We start from the raw sequence: 21,880 nt of genomic DNA, 5'->3' as shown, positions 1-21,880 counted from the left end.
ACAGAAGCGGCGGGTCAGGAGGGCCTACTTGAAAAATGATTTATGGAGATCAGCAGGAATCGCTTCTTGCCAATAAACGACGTCTGCAGGGAAACACAATTCAAGAGCCCGAAGGCAAATGTTTAGATTTTCTTGTGCGTATGAGTTTTATGGCTGAATGTGCTAAATAGGTCATAAAAGGTCCTGTGTTGCCTTGCTAAACAGATGCATCTTGTGGATTTATTTGATATATAGATCTGCTTACCTGCTGAACTCTCTCTCACACACACACACACACACACACACATACACACACAGTGTGGGCGGTTTTGACTGTATATACTGTGCAATGGTCGAAATGTCAGGTTTTTAATTATTGAGCCAGACTGCTTTATGTTATTTACATATGCAAAGAAGAAATGTGAGATTATAGAGCTGACCGTGTGTCAAACTTGTTATTAAAATGAGTTGAGCTGTTTACAACTGTAAAACAACACTGCAATGAGCAGCTGCACAGTAAATTCACTGTAGTTTATTTTTTTATACTTTAATAATTTATGTATTAATCAAAAATATTAAATTAAGTATAATAAAATGCGATTTTTTTTTCAGAAAGGATCCTTAAATTGATTAAAAGCGACAGTAAAGACATTTATCATGTTACAAAAGATTTCCATTCCAAATAAATGCTGTTCTTTTGAACTTTATATTCATCAAAGAATCATGGGGAAAAAAAAAATCACTGTTTCTACAAAAATATTGAGCAGCACAACTGTGTTCAACACTGATTATAATCAGAAATGTTTCTTGAGCAGTAAATCAGTATATTATTATGATTTCTGAAGATCATGTGAGACTGAAGACTGGAGAAATGATGCTGAAAATACAGCTTTAATCAGAAATAAATTACATTTTAACATTCACACAAAAAAAGCTATTTGAAATTGTAATAATATTTCACAATATTACTGATTTTACTGTATTTCTAATCAAATAAATGCAGCCTTGGTGAGCAGAAGAGACTCCTGCTTTCTTTCAGACCCCAAACTTTTGGACGGTGGTGTATTCATCATTTTCAAATTTAATTAATCACAATTAATAATGCACCTAACATGATTAATTGTGATTAATCACAGCTAACCGTGGGGTTAATTAGGTACATTTTTAAATCCATTCATAGCCTTGGACTGAATATATTGGTCACGCTAACCAGTCATATTCTTGTTATGAGAAACCCAGCTTTTCCAGACTAATTATCATTGGTTTATCCAGACATATATTTATAATGTCGCTACTCAAACAGAAAGACACACTTTACCTGAACTAAACAAACATAGAGGAGTTTCATAGTCAGATATGCAGTATCAGTGATAATACTCGCTCTCTTTTATTCTCTGATGTTTAGACAGCATCAGAGCTGAACAGGGTGCAGTTTGCCGAACCGATAGAGAAATTGCCTTTTAAACTGCAGAGAGTCTCGCTTGCGCAGGAATGCAGTGTGTGGACGGAAAGAGCGAGAGACAGATGGACAGACAGACGGAGAAAAAAGCCCTCTTTGGAGTTGGACATTAAGGTTGCCATGGTTACCCAGAATGGAAATGTAATGCTTTAAGACCTGTGTGTGTCTGCGCGCCTCTGCGTGAACCGTGCGTGCGTGTGTGTGTGTGTGTGTGTGCTGCGGTAAGAGAGAGGCTTTGTACGAAAGGATTAAACTCTCTTTGTGGTTGCTATGCTTGGCATCGCGACACAGGGCCTCCTCAAAAGCTGAGCTCTGAGTCTAAACAGGGCCTTCAGTATCCACACACACACACACACACACACAAGGCAGCCTTCTCATGTTGATCCGTAATTGTTTTATGAGTCTTTGTGTATGTATGTTCATTGTTCACCTCACCAGGTGTGTGTGTGTGTGTGCGTTTAACAAATGTGCTGTACTATATGAGATTGTTTGTGTAATGCAATTTGATAGGCAATACCCTACTGTTTGAGGTTAGCAAGATTTTTAAATGTTTTTAAAAGAATACTATTTTGCTCACCAGGGCTACATGTATTTGGTTAAAAATCCAGAAAAAAACACTAAAATTGTGAGATATTATTACAATTTAAAATAGCTGTTTTCAATGTGAACATATTATAAAATGTAATTTATTTCTGTGATCAAAGCTGTATTTTCAGCATCATTCCTCCAGTCTTCAGTGTCACATGATCTTCAGAAATCATTCTAATATACTGATTTACTGCTCAAGAAACATTTCTGATTATTATCAATGTTAAAAACAGTTGTGTTTTTTTGTGGAAATTGTAATACATTTTATTTTTCAGGATTCTTTGATGAATAGAAAGCTCAAAAGAACAGCATTTATTTTTAAATATAAATATTTTGTAACATTATAAATTTAGTGCATCCATGATGAATAAAAGTATTAATTTCTTAATATCAATAAACTTTTGAACAGTAGTGTATATTGACACATTTAATCCCAAAATTAATGATTAGAATCAGCATAAAGGAAGTATATTTTTAATAATGCTTGTTTTACAGCATCTTTCATCAATGCCATGTATTACATAATAAATCAATAGCAATGCTGACACCAACACCACTATTAAACTGATTTTTATTTTTCACTTTGTGAGTAGAAAATAAGTAATTATAGTTATTTAACAATATTTGAAAGCCGTAACTTTTAATATTTAGGCACAGCAGACCTGAAAATTATGAGAACGCTGTTTTAATGTATTATTAAACATAAAAGCGGCTCCACGCAGTACATTTTACCATGTTTACATCCATCCTGCAGATTTTCCAGCACAGAAAATGCACAAAAAAAATCCACCTCGTTCTGGATTTGAACACTGTACGGTGTTCTTGCATTTCATACACACAGGGTCCAGTTCTCTCCAGCCCTCAGGGACAAACAGAGATTTACTGCTCGAGTTCACAACAGCAGGAAAACGACACTGACATGATCATCGGGACGGACTCTTGAAATCCGCTCTCACAGAAGCCACATTCTGTCCTCTGGGAACGCAGGAGCGTTAAACCCGGTTATAGTAACAGGGGCTCCAGCTCCTGGAGTTCAGGGCCTGTCAGCTCCCGGCGTGAGTCAGACCGTCACACACATGCGTTATGAAGGTGACAAAGCTGTCCGTGGCCCAGGCCCCCGCGGCTCGCTGTCCAGCTCTATTTGTGAGTGTGTCAGGACGTTTGACTAGCTTTTAACTTCCACATTCCCTCCAGACAAGCGCATGCGCACACACACCTGAGCGCTCTGCACGGTCTCATCCAATAAACACCTTGAGCTGGAGCGCTCGTATATTTATAACCCTGTCTACCGTTTGTGTTGGACACAGTTCACCTTTATAAATGTGTAAAAATTACAAATATGTTTAAAAACTATTTTCAATAGAAATTACATTGGATAAATTTTAGCTTTCCATAAATGGTTGGCAGTACACCTCTAATAATATGAAATTGCAGGGAAAGATGTATAAGTACTTGAGCATGTTAAAAAACACTCTAAAGTTCAGCTAATTGCATTTAATATAAACTATAATACAATTTCATTTAATTGCATTTAAAATGCAATTATTGTCACAACACATTGCATTCAGTTCACACTTAAGTATATTCTTTATTTCTGTAATAAGTACTCCTTTAATACATATTCTAAAGGCTTTTTCACGAGGGACAGCTAGGCAGGGATTTCAATCTGAAGGACAGATGGCTTCAGACAATGAGCGATTCCTTCTGCATAAGCCTAATAATGCAGGTATAAACATGTTTGCCAATCTTTCTTTGAGTGAAATCGTCTTTCTGGCCTCCATATTTATTTACTAACTCGCCCTAAAAGGCGGTCACAGTGCCTCTGACGCCTTTTATTCGGAGAGCTCTTTGATTGAATTAGACTCATGAATACGAATGGCGGTGTCAGAGCGTCCAGCAGAGAGCTATTGACAGCCATGGAGCACGAGGGACCCGCTCAAAGAGCGCAGCACACTTACGCGCACGCATCTCGCTCAAAGACATCAGAGACGGGCCGCAGTGGACACAGGCGTCACACATTGTCGTATCACAACGGCTCACAGCTTGACCAAGATCTGAGCAGCAGCCTGAGGAAGAGAGCGGCCATCATCAGCAGAACGCCAGCGAACTTAACGGCCGTAGCAAAACGGCTTTCCGACAAAACCACATAGAATAAGACCAGCACAATCCTTCAAAATGCTTGGAAAGTGCTATTTGGAGCATGAAAAGCATTTATTCTAAGTATGTGATGACTAAATTGCCCAGTTAGAGTGAAATATCAGAAACAGCACAGGGATGATTGCTCATCAGAACACGCATTAAAGATTATGCAGATGAATGAAAATGGCACATAAGAATGTCGTAATTGTCTCATGAGCTCTAATATCACATTATCATTATGATGTCTTAATAATGATGTCTTAAGCCACCATGCACCATGTGAAGGTTTTGTCAAAAGATTTTCAAGCTACATCCAATTAAAACGGCACAGTGTATCAGACTGCATCAACCATCTACAACACTAGAGGGAGACCGATTGATCAGTTGTGCCAATTAATCGGCACCGATATTCAACTGCAAAAACCCATACCGATAGTTTTTGGCTGCAGAAGTGTTGTTCATTGTTAAGTTGATAATTTCAACATTTACTAATACATTTTTTGAATTTTAAACTTGTATCTGTTGTCATTAGTTAATACTCTATGAACTAATATTCAATGTATTCTTAATATATTAATATTTATTTATATTTTAAAAGTACAGTAATTTTTGTAATAGATTATAGCACTATTTTACTTGGAGTGGAATGTTTATTTCCATTCAATATCCATTTTAAAAACTATCAGTGAATTAATAGGTTATCAGGCAACGTGGTCCAACCTTGTTATCGGTATCGGTAAAATTAACTATCGATCGACATCTATAAAACAGGCACAAGATACAAGACTGTGAACTTAATGGTCTTAATAAGGAAAGGAATTACAGACCCATGAAGCATTGTGAAAGACATAATCAAAAATAAATGATCGATAAATTTTAAACTACTGTATTAAGGATTTTAAATATGTATATACATACACACTCTAAAAATGCTGGGTTAAATACAAAAATTGGACAGAACACATGCTGGGATTTTTTTCAGCCAACAGTGGGGTCAAATATTTAGCTCAACCCTCGGGGCAGTAACCCAACCGCTGGGTTCGTCCATATTTTACCCAGCATTTTTTAGAGTGTAGAAACTTTTTTTTTCTTTTTGCAAATTGTACGAAAAAGGGTTTTCAAGCATCAAAACAATCAAAATTTAACACAACTTCATTTTTTTCATGCATTAGAATGTGTTCTGATTTTTTTTTTCTGAGCAAAAAAACAATAACTATTATACACCAAAATAGTTCATACACCAAAAAGCCTTGTCAGATATATTTAGAAACCAGAATCATTAGACAACATTAAAATAATCTATTTAAATAATTTAAAATGTAATAAAAAAAATCACTTACTCTTTTATTTATTTTAATAAGATTATTATAAGTATGCTGTTTCATTTTTACATAAATATATGTGTTATGCTGAATTAATGAAGGTTGATGCAAAAAACATTGATTAACAATCTCACAGTGGGTCTGTCTTTAGACGTTATAATTGAAAATCAATTCTTCAATCAATCAATTCAAATGAATGGGATTTAATCTTCCAGGAACAGACTGTTGCACTCAATACTCTTGCAAACTACTTAGTTACTTCCTAGCAACTACTAAAAACACTTCAGCGCCTTGTCTACATCCCTATAGATGTAAACTGTTTTCAGACTGCTGAAGTCTTCAAGCTAGTCACAGTATGTTAGACTTCCATCTGTTCAAATGGCTTTGTCAAGCCGACATTCAAAGCTTGTCTTGATAGATTACACTTCATCTGCTGTGAAGAAATGGTTCCTTGACCATTATGAAATCAGGTCTGAGTTTATTAACAGGAACGGTACTGACAGACCTCACAGTAAGACATGAACATGTGTTATTTCCATGAGTGTGTCTGCTAGCGATAAGTCTACTGCGGTTACTCCTGTGAAAAACACAAAACCGAGAGAACGCTAACACTTTAGTTGTAAAGTGGTCCTATTATTTAATGTTAGTTAATGCATTAACCTAACAATCAGCAATGCATTCATTACTGAATAACTTTTGTACATTTAACAAGGATTAATCAATGTTTAATTTATAAAGTGAAGACTATGCAGTGTAATTTTATTTTGATTATTTCATTTCTGTACCTGAATACTACTGTTAGACTGACCTGAAAGACTTAAAGCACTGTTTATTTCATTTGAAACTTTTTTCTATTATATTGATTTGTGCTACTGCTTGTAATTTGCTTACTGGTCTAATTGAAATTGGAATTAATAATCGTGAAATTTCATGCATATAAAATTTGTATTACAATACAATGTAACAACAAACAATAACTAACTAACTTATTTATTTGTTTGTTTGTTTAATTACTTGTTTGTTTGGCTTAGCCAGTAAAAATCTTTTAGTGCAATTTTTATTATTTTGTTTCATGTAGATGCACTTCCCCAAAATCACTCCACTAACACTAGAATAAGTAATTCTTTCCAAATAAAGCCACATATTTAAGTCATTTGGTAAAAAATACTGCATTTTGTCATATCAAAATATATATATGGCATAAAATCACAATATCAGATTTTTTTTTTCCAATATTGTCTAGCCCAAACTGAGATTAATATATGTGTTTAATAATGTATTAGTAAATGTTAAAATTATCATTAGTTAATATTAATAAATGCTTCAGGGGTATTTTTCATTGTTAGTTCAAGTTAAGTAGTCTAGTTCCCTAATGTTAGCAAATATAAACTAATAGGGTACAACGGGGCTAAAGGTGCCCCGGGGTAAAAGGCACCTTTAATATTATTTTCCTCTAAACCACTAGATGGCACAAACTCGTGAAGTAGCACTTTCCAAAACATTTGCTTTTTAAGATGCACATTCAAATGTGGCTGATCCTTGACGCGATCTAATATTTTATGTTTTTTAAAATGTTGTAGATTTAAGCATCAAATGAGAATGGCTAAAATTAATGCATATATTTTGAGACAAAGGTCTTAACAATTTTCAGCTTTAAGATAATTAAAGCAACAGTTTTTAAAATAACAAAAGAATATGTAAAAGTATGGTATTTGGGGTAAAAAGCACCCCTGCTGTTTGGGATAAAGACGCACAGTAATTAACATGATAATTAATAGATGGCTAACTTTTCCATTTGTTGACATGACATGGTTAGATTCAGATGATAAATACCATATAATATGTTGGGTGTACATTTTAGAGATAATCACCATGTTTAGAATGAAACCATCATATTTAAAAACATGATATTAATCATATTGTATAATAAAATATTATTTGTTGTTACTACTCTAAATCTATATTAAATTATTATGGGATTTCCTTCAATGCTTTCAGAATATGTACTTTTTAAAATGATTTTGTTTCTGTTTTTAAAATATATATATATTTTTTTAACATTTTAATGACAGTATATTTATTGATCAAAAATATTTTTTTTTTATTTTTCAAAATAGGCAGAAAAGAGTACAAACTTTGCTACAGTGATTGTTCTGAACAAGTATTACCTTAGACATTATTTTAGCTGAAGTATTTGTATCAATACTGTGTGTATGTACCGTGTGTGGGGTAAAAGGCCCCCGTTGCCACCTCATACATTTGTAAGATTTTTAAACAAAACAAACAACTTGTATGTTTAATTTATGCTGCTCCATTAATGTTCAATACAATTTTTTTTTTTTCTACAATTATACATGTTAGGCACAGTGAAAAGCAGTTTTTTTTCTTAAGGTGTGCCTTTAGCCCCGTTGTACCCTATTTCACAACTTACAATATAGACAGAAATGTAGTGTTTCCAAGAGAATATATAATAGAAGGAACACACTAACAGCTTACAGTAAGTCCACAGGACAAGCCAATCTCACGAGCCATCAATCCTCATCGACCAATGAAACGCTTCGACAGCAGCCAGCTGTTTCCTGGCGGCCTGCAGGAGGTTCAGCGCTGTACCAGTCGCATCCCATCCGCACAAACGCGAACACGGTTTCAATAAATCAACCTCGCTGGAGTTAAATTCCTCCTGTGCCCTGCTGACCTGCAGCCATGATATAATCACAGTGTCTCTGGAGAGATCGAAGGATGCGGATACTGACGGGAGACACAAGGCACAGACTGGACAACATCAAACACGTTTCTATATTTCGACTCCCACCAGCCAATTAGGAAGATGGATAAAAGACAGAGAGAAAGATTGTGTTAGTTTTGATGACAAGAAACATGTGTCTTGATTGGACAGACTGTTAGTTTGTGTGTGTCTCAGTTGCTGTGAACTGAGATACACTGACTTCTAAAGATCTCTATTCATGAAATTGTTTGCCATAATGGTTATTATTGTTACTTGTCCTCAGGGCTGGGCAATTAACAATATCACATCATATTGATAACAATGATAAGCTCTGTATATTTTACTCGATATGGATTAATCAAACAGAAGGAATAACCATGACAGTAGCATTTCACTAATAAGTCTGCATGTTCTGCGCGTCTGTGTGTGAATGAACAGTGTATGTTCGTCTACAAACTCAAACACACGTGATGCTCGCTGGTTTCTGCGTCTGCATCTCAATATATGAGGACATGAGCACACACACTTCATCTCCAGAGCTGCTCTGAGAGTCATTTCAGCCGCTTTATATCATTTAATTTGAGAAAAATCTAACGGCAAACACACACTGAAACCAAAAGTAAAACTGAAAGAACTTCACGACAACCTGTCAAAATAAATGTCTGGTTTAAATTGAAGAAATTATGACATAAATATAATACTACTTTATACTACATACTATATGCAACTACAGACACAAACAAACAAACATTCACAGACTCACACACACACACACACACACACACACACACTAAATAAGACTGATCCACAAACTGTTGATGTGTAGCATTGTTTCTACAGTAACTATATGTAAAATTATTTGAGTAATTAGTAATTAACTCAAAATAACTAGAGCAAATTAGACTAAAATAAATGAAAGATAGAGATGAAGAGAGAGATTGTTAGTAACGAGGCCTGTAACTGGAGCAGAACTACAGTCACAGTTTAGAGACTGATGAAATATTGCTGTAAATGGAAAACTGAGCTTAGGTGTGTGTGTGTGTGTGTGTGTGTGTGTGTGTGTGCTCTGATTCTGTCTGACTTCAGCATTTCACTCCATCTCTTGCTGCTCACCTTTTGTTGCATCACATTATTAAAGTCAACGTGAGTTGCCATTCACAAACTACTTTGCTTTCATAATGTCACACAGGTCCCAAGGGAGATGGTTTGTTCAACAAAAAAGTAGGACGAGACTTGATTTCATTAATCACTGGTAATGTGAAAAGTGGGTGTTACACTAGAGTTCAAAAGTTTAGAGTCAATAAGATTTTTATTCAAGTCTCTTCTGCTTACCAAGGCTGTATTTATTTGATTAAAAATACAGTAAAAACTGTAAAATTGTGAAATATTATTACAATTTGACATATCTGTTTTCTATGTAAATATATAGTAAAATGTAATTGATTTCTTTGATCAAAGCTGTATTTTCAGCATCGTTACTCCAGTCTTCAGTGTCACATGATCCTTCAGAAATCATTCTAATATGCAAATATTTTCAATATTTGGTGCTTAAAAATATCATTAATCATTAGAGCTCAAACTATTACCATTTTTATAGTAATCCATCAAAATATATAATTCAATTCACAAATTTCAGCTGTTTTATTAAAACAGGCCATGCATTACATTATTGGCCTCTGGCAGTCATGTTAAATTCAAACTTCAACATATTTTTAATGATTATTGACAAGGACACTCCACACTAAGTGCATTCCAAATCAACTACAGATCTGGCACAAAAAGACTAGTCTGAGAAGGAAGATTTTATAAAAACAAATACACACATACATATCCAATATGGTGGGAATATTTTCCGGGCAAGCGGATGAGGACAGGAATCTGGCATTGCTTGAACCTTTAATAACCCCGACAAAAACAACAGGGTTTCTAGCACTCCGTGCCTGCACCTCTACAGAGGAAGAAAAAACACAGGAAAAAAAGCTTTTATATGCGCTCAGGATAAAATAGAGATATGGGCAGTGTGTGTGTGTGTGTGTGTGTGTGTATGTTCGGGGAATAGGGCTTAAACTCCAGAGGTAATCACACAACATTCGAGTGCTTATATTGCTGCAGTGATTTGTTTATTCTGTTCAGATAAAACTCCTCTCGACCCGTGTGTGTGTGTGTGTGTGTGTGTTTTCTTTCCCTCCTGTAGGATAATGAAGACAACGCAGATACTCAATACAGAAGCAGTCGAATACAGCTTCCCCTGGACTTCTGTGTCTTTCGTGAAGCAGCAACTTGATAACCACTACAGCTGGATATCATTTGAATTTTATAGATTCTGATTCCGATTCTTATCAATTCCCAGTTTCGATTCCAATGTGATAAAAGAAAAGAAGTCAAACGTTCAGATATCAAGTATATTCTATGTCTCTTTTTGCAAAACATTGAATTACAGTTGAATACCAAAAAAAAAAAAAAAAAAAAAATCGGAGGATCGGAGTCGCTTGTGTGCAAAATAGAGCTGCATGAGGTCATGGTCACTCACGGTTCTTAAGAAAAGACAACTAAACAAAAAAACATAATATGTGAATGAATGATTCAATGACTCAAAGACTTTAGTTGTTTCGTTACTGGATGAATCAGCAAATGATTGAATGAATCTCTCGAATGAATGATTCAAAGAAAAATTCTTAAACAGTCACTTGGTTTAACATTTTAGAGTTTAACATTTTATTTGAAGTGTCAAATTACTTTCAAAAGGTGATTTAATCTATTTGATCATTACTGAATCAATAGGTGCAATTTTACAACAAGCATGAGATTCCTGTCCTTTAATATCTGAATCCAGAATTGGAATTGATTTGTTCGACTCTAATAACCAGAAATAACTCTAGCAACGACCAACTTATAATGGTAGTTGAAGTTTCCTACTCCAAAAACAGTTGTAATATTTTTATCTTCGACAACCTATCCTTACCAGGCGTGATTTGCACAAACTGGGATGGATGGATGGATGGATGGATGGATGGATGGATGGATGGATGGATGGATGGATGGATGGATGGATGGATGGATGGATGGATGGATGGATGGATGGATGGATGGATGGATGGATGGATGGATGGATGGATGGATGGATGGATGGATGGATGGATGGATGGATGGATGGATGGATGGATGGATGGATGGATGGATGGATTGGATGCATGGATGGATGGATGGATGGATGGATGGATGGATGGATGCATGGATGGATGGATGGATGCATGGATGGATGGATGGATGGATGGATGGATTATGGCTGGATGGATGGATGGATGGATGCATGGATGGATGGATTGGATGGATTGGATGCATGGATGCATGGATGCATGGATGCATGGATGGATGGATGGATGGATGCATGGATGGATGGATGGATGGATGGATGGATGGATGGATGGATGGATGCATGGATGGATGGATGGATGGATGGATGGATTATGGATGGATGGATGGATGGATGGATGGATTATGGATGGATGGATGGATGGATGGATGGATGGATTATGGATGGATTGGATGGATGGGTGGATGGATGGATGGATGGATGGATGGGTGGATGGATGGGTGGATGGATGGGTGGATGGATGGATGGATGGGTGGATGGATGGGTGGATGGATGGGTGGATGGATTGGATGGATGGGTGGATGGATGGGTGGATGGATGGGTGGAATGTAGAGCAGGAATTTTGTCCAAAAAGATTTTACTGTAAGCTACACTTTAAAAAAAAAAAAAAAACTGTTTGCAAATGATGCAACGCTTTATCAAAAACATTTTAGTGTAATTTCAGATCATTTCTTTAAAGTTCTATTTAAAAATATCCAAATACGCAAGACTCCTGTGACTGTGTTTTTGAACGTTGCATTTGATGCTGTTTGTTTGTATTTGAGGACAATCATTGAATTGTTCTTCTTCACAGCACACAAACCCTCAAGTTTTAGGAGTTGTGTTTGAAATTCCTGTCTGAGATTGTACAAGCATATAAAAGTCACGCTTTGGCCTCACAGGTATGTGTGAATGTTTACAGAAGTCGTGTCCATATTGGCACAGGTGAACACAGCAAGGGATTTGGAAGATGAAGGGAGATGTATTTCTAATCTAAATCGGTGTGTTTCCCTCTCAGCTGCTTTCCTTTCAAAGCATATAAACATTCAGTGATGCAGAGAAATCATTCTCTGTCTCACTCTGATCCCATGAAATAAAAACGAGTTTTGTGACTGTCGTTCACATCAGTTAAAGTTGCCAATCTGGTAAGGCACACCTACAAATTGACCAATTTAACCATTAGCTGCTCAACAGATTTATGTAGTTTTTCTTTTCTGGAAACACAAATTAGTTATGCCATCATCTCATCTTTGAGGGCCTTTACAACTTTTTGTCCAAATAACTGCTCTGAATAAGAACGTTTTAAACGTTTGTTTTAAAAGAATATACTGATTGCAATGTTTTTTTGGACACTTGAAAATCCATTATAATTAAATGTAATTAGTTGAACTTTAGAGTATTTTTGAGACACTTAAGTTGGACTTCATTACATTTTAGATGAAACTTCATTAAAATTACTTATATTGTCTTTGAAATATGGTTAAAGTACTGCCAAATGTACTAACAAACATTTATGATAATCTAAAATATACTTTAATGTGATTCTATTGAAACTTGTATGTATTTAAATATATTTGTAATTACATTAAGTGGCCCTACAGTTTTTTTTTATTTTTATGAGTGCATTTCTTTTCCTCAAGGGGCAGCAAATCGTGGTTCATAAATGTGATGCAAACAAAATGCTTCTTTGCCAGACCAGCAGTAAAATGTTACAGGAAAGAAACCTGTGGTTATATTCATGAGGGTTTTAAATACATGTCAGGATATCTGCACATCTGGATCCTCAAAGACGGTGACAGATCGATGTGTTTGTTGAGATCAGGTGAATGAAGTGTGTTCAAAGGCAAGTACCTGACACCTGGAGCACATCTGTGAGACAGAGCTGATCTAATGCTTGTTTAAGGTCTGTGTTTCCTTATACATTCGAACACATCTATGTCTGTATCGCTGATGAAACTGAAGGAGAAACAGCACTGTAGTGTTTCACCATACCAAAAAGTTTGATGCACACCACTGCTTTTTCTTTTTTAGTTAAAAGCCTGTTTTGTTAGCCAAACTGTGCACAATTATATGGGTAGTATAACAATGTATTACTTGCAATAGAATGTAGGTCAAATTTAAATAAACTTGACCTAAAATAAAATATAATAATATAAAAACAGCAGCACTTTTCATTTTCATTCAGTTTAACCTGATGTAAAAATATAACTAAAATTAAAATAAAATGAATACAAACCATATAGACTTAGCTTATTCAAAACATGCCAAAAAAAAAAGAACAATATTACTTTAGCTACTAGGACAAAATAACAATAAAATTAAAACAGAAAATGTAAAATAAAAAATATTATTAAAAACTATGCTAAAATGATGACCAGCAATCAATTTCCGGCTCACAACTCAACAATTGAAAACTACTGACCAGTTTTGAGATTTTAAGGAATACCTTACCAAAAGATAACAGAACAATTTATTTTTTATAATATTTCCAGTATTCTTTGATTGAAATCTGTTTTCTATAACCCTTCATTTCACAAGTGAAGACAGAGATCATATTCATAGCAAACCGTTCCTCCCTCAGCAACTTAAATCATGTCTGATGCAATTCACTGCAGCACACACACACACACACACACACACACACACCTTCTAAACTGTGAAGAATCACTCAATGATATCTCGAACACCTGCATATAAAACTATCAGCCTTTCAGATTTTCTCGGCAAACTGTGTTTTATGTAACGCTGCACCTGATATATTTCAGCTTCTTAAACTGCATCTGTGCTCACAGATCATTAAAAAAAAAAAAAAAACATCTTTAGCATAATAAATAAATATTTGTAAAATAAATATATTTTCATCTAAAAGCTTTTTTTTATTTATTTAATTTTTAAATGTCTATTGCCTCTGGATATTATCTGTGTGTGCTCGTGAGATGAAGCCGCACCAGCGAGCAGACAGGTGGCTTGCGGCCCGGAAAAAGCAGATCTATTTCCACGAGGGCAGAATTCCTCACAACGAAGAGTAGCGCTTCCGAATTGAGCTATCAGATTACTCGAGCAAGAGCCGTGTGCGATCAGATCTCGAGAACCTCTGCCAGACACAGAGCACACAACCACAGACAAAGAGAAAATAATATGACACAGATGTGGGCAGAAGCAGAATCTTATTTGCTAATTCACTGGACAGTAACGCTGCCCTCAGAATGCGGTTTGTTACGTAAACCCTGGAAAATCAGATTTTAAGTGTTTTAAAATATACAGACAAACAGAGAGACAAAAGCAGCACTATAGAGGACACCAGACCTGACATGTGAGTGAGTATTGTCTGGTCTGAGAAATACGTGTCGCCAGCTGCTGCATTTTACAACAATTCAATTCAGTTCAGTACCAGTATAACACAATTTAGAACTGTGCAAGCATAGCGGAAAATTAATGACACAATTTAGAAATATTGTATGACCAAAAAAGCAATAGCAGAAAATATAGAAAATAATCAAATATATCGCATGACAAAATGTAGAAATATTTAATGAAAATGTATAAAGTCAATAGCACAAAATATATAAAAAAAAAAAAATATATATATATATATATATATATATATATATATATATTGCATTGCATGACACAATTATAAATATAAAAATTATAAAATATATTGTCTATTTAAATTTTTAACTAATACCCTTCACCCATTATAATATATTTTAAGTAGATTTTAAGTAGATTAACTCTTCATTTTTAAGGTGTTCTTGTATGTGAAATGAAAGTATGATAGATATCGTATGTGCTCTCTCTCTTTCTCTGTTTGGATTTTCCTCTTGTCTTCTGCCTAATAGGCTTAAAGGGTAAGTGGGATGGAAGTGTTTGAGTTTGTTTTGTCTCTGGAGGAGAGCTTTGCCTCTCATCTCTGCACATGTTAATGAGGCTGGAGACACAGAAGAGCCGCTCACGCAATAGGACTCCCCTCAACAACTCAACACGTGCTTCACTAAAGGCTGGGTTGACAATTTCAATTCCTTGATTTTAATGAGCAATAAGCTTTGCGATTTGTTACCCTTGATATTCACAAGATTTGTTGAATTTATCACTATACTTTACATAAGACATAAGAAATTTACATTTACATTTAGCTGACGCTTTTATCCAAAGCGACTTACAATTGCTATATATGTCAGAGGTCGCACGCCTCTGGAGCAACTAGGGGTTAAGTGTCTTGCTCAGGGACACATTGGTGTCTCACAGTGGATTCGAACCCGGGTCTCTCACACCAAAGGCATGTGTCTTATCCACTGCGCCATCACCACCCCTGTGGTGAAATCTCTGTGATACATTCACCTAAATCACATACTATACTGAAATTCTACAACATGCTCTAAAACTGTACATAACACATTCTACTGAAACTCTACATGATATATTCTACTGAAACTCTACATGATATATTCTACTGAAACTCTACATGATATATTCTACTGAAACTCTATGTGACATTCTAATTGAGCTGTGATGTCCCAGCAGGCACACAACATAAGATATTTGGTTCATATCAACTGCTCCGGGTGTGTGTTCACGGTGTGTGTGTGTTCACTGCTGTGTGTGTGTGCACTATGGATGGGTTAAATGCAGAGCATGAATTCCGAGTATGGGTCACCATACTTGGCCGTATGTCACTTCACTTCACTTCACATCGTTGATATTTGGTTAAATTTTGGTTGTGACGTTGGGTGACTCAATTTCAATGTAAATTCAACATCTAATGTCAATGTTAAATTACCCAACGTTAAATTGTCCAATATCGACGTCAGCTGATGTTGAGATTTTGTTTTTTTTAGGTTGTGTACCCAAAATCCAACGTTAAGTCAACGTCAAATTGACATCAAATATTGACATCATCCCAATTTTTAACCAAAATGCAACATCTGTCCGACGTCATGTCCAACATCAACCTGGCATTACATAGACATCTGATGCCTGCTGGGATGCTACTGAAACTCTGTGACATTCTGCAGAAATTAAGTGACACGCTACTGAAAGTATGTGATACATACTACTAAAATTCGACATGACCATCTACTGAGACTTTGTGACACATTCTACTGAACTCTATGAGACATATTCTACTAAAACTGTGTGACACACATTGCTAAAACTCTGCTTGACACATTCTACTGAAACTTTAACATACTGTATTATTATCTAATGAACCCCTACAACATTACCAACACCCTATGACACCCTAATCAAACTCTACAACATCCATTCTAACTCTATCAGACCCTCTACTGAAATCTTCTCCATTCAAATTCCCCACACTTAACATGATTATGTGTGTGAGGTTTGGGGTCTGCTGTAGAGAATATTGTCATTGTTCTGCACTAGATGGACACGTAACTGTTTGTTATCATGCTGTGTTGCTGAGCAGCTGCTTTAATTTATTTCAGCAACAGAATGGAGAATACACACAGGAACAATTACAAACACACTATGCTCCGATCCCGGTCTGTCTGACTCTTCCACTCTGCCGAGGTGTGATGAGTGTCAGGCTGCATGAAATGCTGAGGAAAATGATAGGGAGGCCGGGAAAACGGAAGCCAAAAGAGAGAGCAGCACAGCAGGCTTTAATAAGCCAAATCTGCATCAGTGTATCACACACACAGCATGCGGTGCAGCGGCAGCTAATCCAAAGGTTGCTGGTTCAAACCCCTGAAGGCTTGATTCATGGACCTAAGGATTGCTAAGGTATCCTATATCTTATTACCTACATCACTGTGCTCTTGAGTGGGGTGCTTAAACCCAGACTGCTCCGGGGGGATGTTCCCTGTCGTAATTGTACTGTGATATGTTGCTGGGTAAGAAAGTGCAAGCTAAATAAGTAGCACACAGAAACAGAAAGCCTTAATTCACACACACTAGGCCCAAAAGATTTGACACTCACTCTAAGGAAGTAATAAACGCGCTTCCGGCAATGCAAGCTTGATTTCATGCATAAGGTGCAAAAGGTCACAAAAATTCAAAAACATACAGTAAACCTACACAAAACATGCACTTTCAAAACTCTACGCAGCATACAACTCAGAATTGTGTTTATTTGCATATACACTACAGGTCAAAAGCCTGGAAAAATTAAGATTTTTTTTTAAATAATTTTACAAAATCTCTTCTGATCACCAGGGGCCGCATTTATTTGATCAAAAACACCATAAAAATTGGAAAATTTGTGATTGTGAAAATTTTAAACTATTGAAAATATTATTACAATTTAAAACAGATGTCTTCTATACGAATATATTGTAAAATGTCATTTATTGCTTCAGCATCATTACTCCAGTCTGTGTCCAGTGTCACATGATCCTTCAGAAATCATTCTAATATGCTGATTTGCTATTAGAAATATTTGTGATTATTTGTGAAATTTGTGATTTTTTTGTGGATATACACTACCATATAAAAAATAAACTGTTACACCAATATTTTAGATGGTAGAATTGAGATATTTTTCAATATGTTGTTTTTGTTCTGCATTTTTGATCAAATAAATACAGGTAAGCATAAGAACAACATAAACATCTAAACTATTACAAACTCTTGACTGGTAGTGTATAAAGTAAGTTTCTGGTTTAATTGCGTTTGTGTGTCTCACCTCTGGCTCATGATCTTGTACGCATCAGGTAAATAACAGCGTGTGTTCTCCATCTGAGCAGGGTCGGCATCACAGATTTTGTCATCGGTTCGGCCGTAATTTGCACTCTCGATCATGATGACGTCTGTCCCGGGACAGCGCAGCTCGATCGGATAACTTTCACAGGACAGCTCCCGCCGAACAACTGCCATGGGCACCGGAGCACGACTGAATGCTGCAAAATGACAGAGGAGACAATCAGTAAAATAAAAACTCCATGCTATTTAACCTCAGACCTGAGCAAAAGTTAAGAGAAAAATCTATCCTGCAAGTGACCAGTTACACTGGGAATTTAAGATAACATTCAAAAAAAATGCATTTGGCATCAAAAAATGACAAATGACAAAAAATAAATTTTCCTCTGAATAACTAATTAGCTGTTAAACTCTTCAAATGAATGTCTGCATGACATGTATAATTCAGTTTAGACAGTTTGCAAGAATGTTTAGCGTCCGTGGTATGAAAATGATCGCTGTGAGACGCTGCCAGAGTGAACGAGTCTTCTCGAGAGAGTTGTGAGTGAGGATGCGGGCACAGCGGGCGTGTTGCCAGATCCAGCTATTATAGGCATTTTCGGACATGTCTTTTGCACAATTTGACACTTTAGAAAGTCGATAAAATAGGTTGCAGTTTTGGGTCAGCGATATCGTTATATTATCTTATTTGCAAAAGATTTGAAATAATTTTTATTTATTTTTCGGTTTTTGTTTGTTTCGATAGCAGTATCTGGCAACACTGCACAACTTATCATCTATATAGCAATGGTTATTAATAAAAACTGTAACATGTATTGTTGCATGAATAATAAACAGCTAACTATAGTAAAATTGTAACCAATTTTGATGCAATAAATAGGGTATGATTTAAAAAATGATCATCCCTCCAAAACAGAGTGTATATATTTATTTGTATTTGTAGATGTTATTTTATCACAATTCTACAATTCTTTAACACCCAAAATCAAAAATAAATGTTAACTGAAATAAAATACAAACACACTTAAACTTATTTTATTTCAGCTAGTTGACAAGGCAACATTTCACATTTCAATTTAGTTTGTCTTTTGTACTAATATAACTATAACTGAAATAAATATTAATAAAAACTATATAGACATTTAAAAACAACAACAAAAATTACAAGAACTAAAAAAACAAAAACGATTGTAAACTTTAGTGGTAGATCAATTTGGGTTTTACAATATTTTATTTATAAATTACAATGTTCGCACCAGCCAAACAGCATTTATTAATGAGAATAAGGCACATTCTATAATAAACCTTATTTAACTTTAAATAAACGAGAAAGGAATATAAACATTCCAATGCACGTTAAACTGGATTGCAGATAATTAGTGAATAAGATGATATTCTTGTGTGGAAACCCTGCATGGCACAACAGTTCAGTGAATTCTTCAGTGAAGTCTTTTCATATAGTTCTGGTTGAAGCAGCAGAACACATATAACAGGATCTAAGATCATTTCTCTGCTGTAAATCTGTCCAGATCCGAGTGTTTAGTCCCGGATGATGGACTAAAGCTCAGCTTGTGTTCAGCTCAAGCCCACGGGTTTAGCTCAGGGGACAGTAAAACCTTGATTCTGTGGTCACTGAAGTATTTCTGTGTGGATTTGAAGGTTTGCTGTGATGATGGAAGAGCTGAGAGTCTCCTGGTACAGACAGCAACATTCTGATTTAAAGTCTCAGGGCATTTGATGGATCCCACAGGCATGTCTGATATTCCCATATGCTGTCAAATAAAAGTGTGTGTATGTCTGTGTATTAACAATTCACCAGCAAGAATCAGAATAGGCTGGAGAAATGCATGAATGTGTGTAAGAGAGCATTCGGTTATATGTGTGAGCAATTCAATTCATTATGTGAATCCTAGGTATAGAAACTCGTTTCAGAAAAAGTTTGCTTCATGCTCATTTGATGTCAATATTTGCATCTGTGATTGGATAAGAAATGCAGTCAGATGTTGGAAATATAGTCTTTTTGAATAAGTATTTAGAATTTGTCAAAAAAATCTGTGTAAATCATACAGTAAAATTATGTTCAAATAGAGATATGCCTCTCAGTTTCCATCTAAAATGCTTGTTTTGTATATATATATATATCACACTTCTGCATTTGGAAATACATAATTTGAATGTTTTGGTTTTTTTATCATGACAATCATCGTTACCGTCACAAATTTCTTTACTGTATTTTAAGTAAGATTTCTGTGAGTAGTCAGTTTAGGGTAAGAGGATTGAATATTTGATCTTATTACACAACTGTATTTGAAATTATTTAAAGAATAAAAAAGAAATATAAATTATATACACAGATTAAAAAGTAATAAATAAATTAATTAATCAAAACCACAGGGAATTAAATATCTGTTAAATAGATCTCCATAATTATGATTTAACTGTATGACTAATTTTTAGACTTCTGACTGGTCTTTTAATGCTAGGTTAAAAATATATGGTAAGCAAAAAAAAAAGATGATGATGTGTGATTTGTAATTACATTAATAAAACTTAACCAAAAATATCAACATTTGGCTTTACTGGACATTTAGAGCATGTAATATGCCAAGCTAAGATGTCAGTAATAATTATGTGATAACACAAAGAACTGTGGAAATAACTCTGGGTCTAAACCATGATGCAAAAACCAGTTAAAAACCAGTCGTGAAAACCTGATCTCCACAGTAAAAGTCCTAACACACCCACCACCGCGCCACTGGCTTTGATTTTAATTGGTACGCCACCTTTAGTGCGAATCTCTGCCTTTACAGTGAGAATCTCTGCCTTTACAGTGAGACTGTTCTCACACTTGCCTGCCGAGAACAGATCATTAACCACGAGACGGGATGCAGCGGAGCTCACACACACACACACTATCCTGTTTACTGTCACTTCATAACACACACACACACCGCTAACAGACAGACAGAGACAGGGTTTGATCTGATGATAAAGCAGACAAGAGAAATCACAGACTTACACTGAAGGTCTAGAGATTTGAGGTTAAACCACCCAGAACTGTCAAGGGACGCTGTGAGGGTGCCGTGGAAAAGACGGAGTCTGGGTCCAAATGCAGGTAAGGCTCTCTTTTAATCAAAAACAAAAAGGCCAACAAGGCAAAACACAAAGCAGAAAAGGAATGGGATATGAACGGAAACGCAGTGCATGCATCCCAGAAAAAAGCAGACACTAGAAACAAAATACATTTAATACAACCAGGCAGAGTGGTGAGAGCGAGGAGAATATATATCTGTGGCAATGGGGAACAGCTGAGGGTGTAATGAGTGTAATAGTTGAATGATGCGGCAGGTGTGTGTGGTTTGTGACAGCTGTGTGGAGTTTAGGGAGATGGAGTCCGGGAGGACGGGAGATGGCGACCTCCGGTGGCGACAGGAAGAACTGCAGGACCCGGACTCATGACAGGACCCCTCCTTTAAGGAACGGCTTCCAGACGTTCCACCAAAAACCCCAAAAGTCCGGAGGGAGTTGGAACAGGGGGAGGGATGGTGGGCCAGGCCCGTGTAGTGGAAGAAGGCCTGGAGACAGAGGTAGACACGGGTGCTAGGATGGTGCCGGCCGAGCAGGAGGCCAGGGCGGATATGGTGGATTCATCCAGGGAGGATCGTGAGCGGGCACCGCCGTCTCGGGAGGATCGTGAGCGGGCATCCCCGTCTCGGGAGCTTTGTGAGCGGATACCACTGCCTCAGGGGAACTGTGAGCGGACCCTGCCGCTTCGGGAGATCTGTGAGCGGTATCCGCCGCCTCGGGAGGATCGTGAGCGGGATCCACCGCCTCGGGAGGATCGTGAGCAGGCATCCCCGTCTCGGGAGCTTTGT

General features: G+C 36.3%; 1 protein-coding gene across 1 annotated transcript in view; it reads right to left on the bottom strand.

The window, feature by feature from the left end:
- LOC306881696 (adhesion G protein-coupled receptor L3-like) overlaps positions 1-21,880 on the bottom strand; it is a gene marked incomplete at its 5' end in the record, with an annotated part of 194,108 nt that overhangs the window by 141,413 nt on the left and 30,815 nt on the right. Inside the window, one exon of the mRNA XM_079435914.1 lies at positions 17,992-18,205. Within this exon, the coding sequence (XP_079292040.1) occupies positions 17,992-18,205 (214 nt within the window). The remainder of the gene's footprint in view (positions 1-17,991; positions 18,206-21,880) is intronic.

Source organism: Barbus barbus (assembly GCF_936440315.1).
Source record: "Barbus barbus genome assembly, chromosome: 2".
Lineage (NCBI taxonomy): Eukaryota > Metazoa > Chordata > Actinopteri > Cypriniformes > Cyprinidae > Barbus > Barbus barbus.
This window is presented reverse-complemented; position numbering and strand designations above follow the sequence as displayed.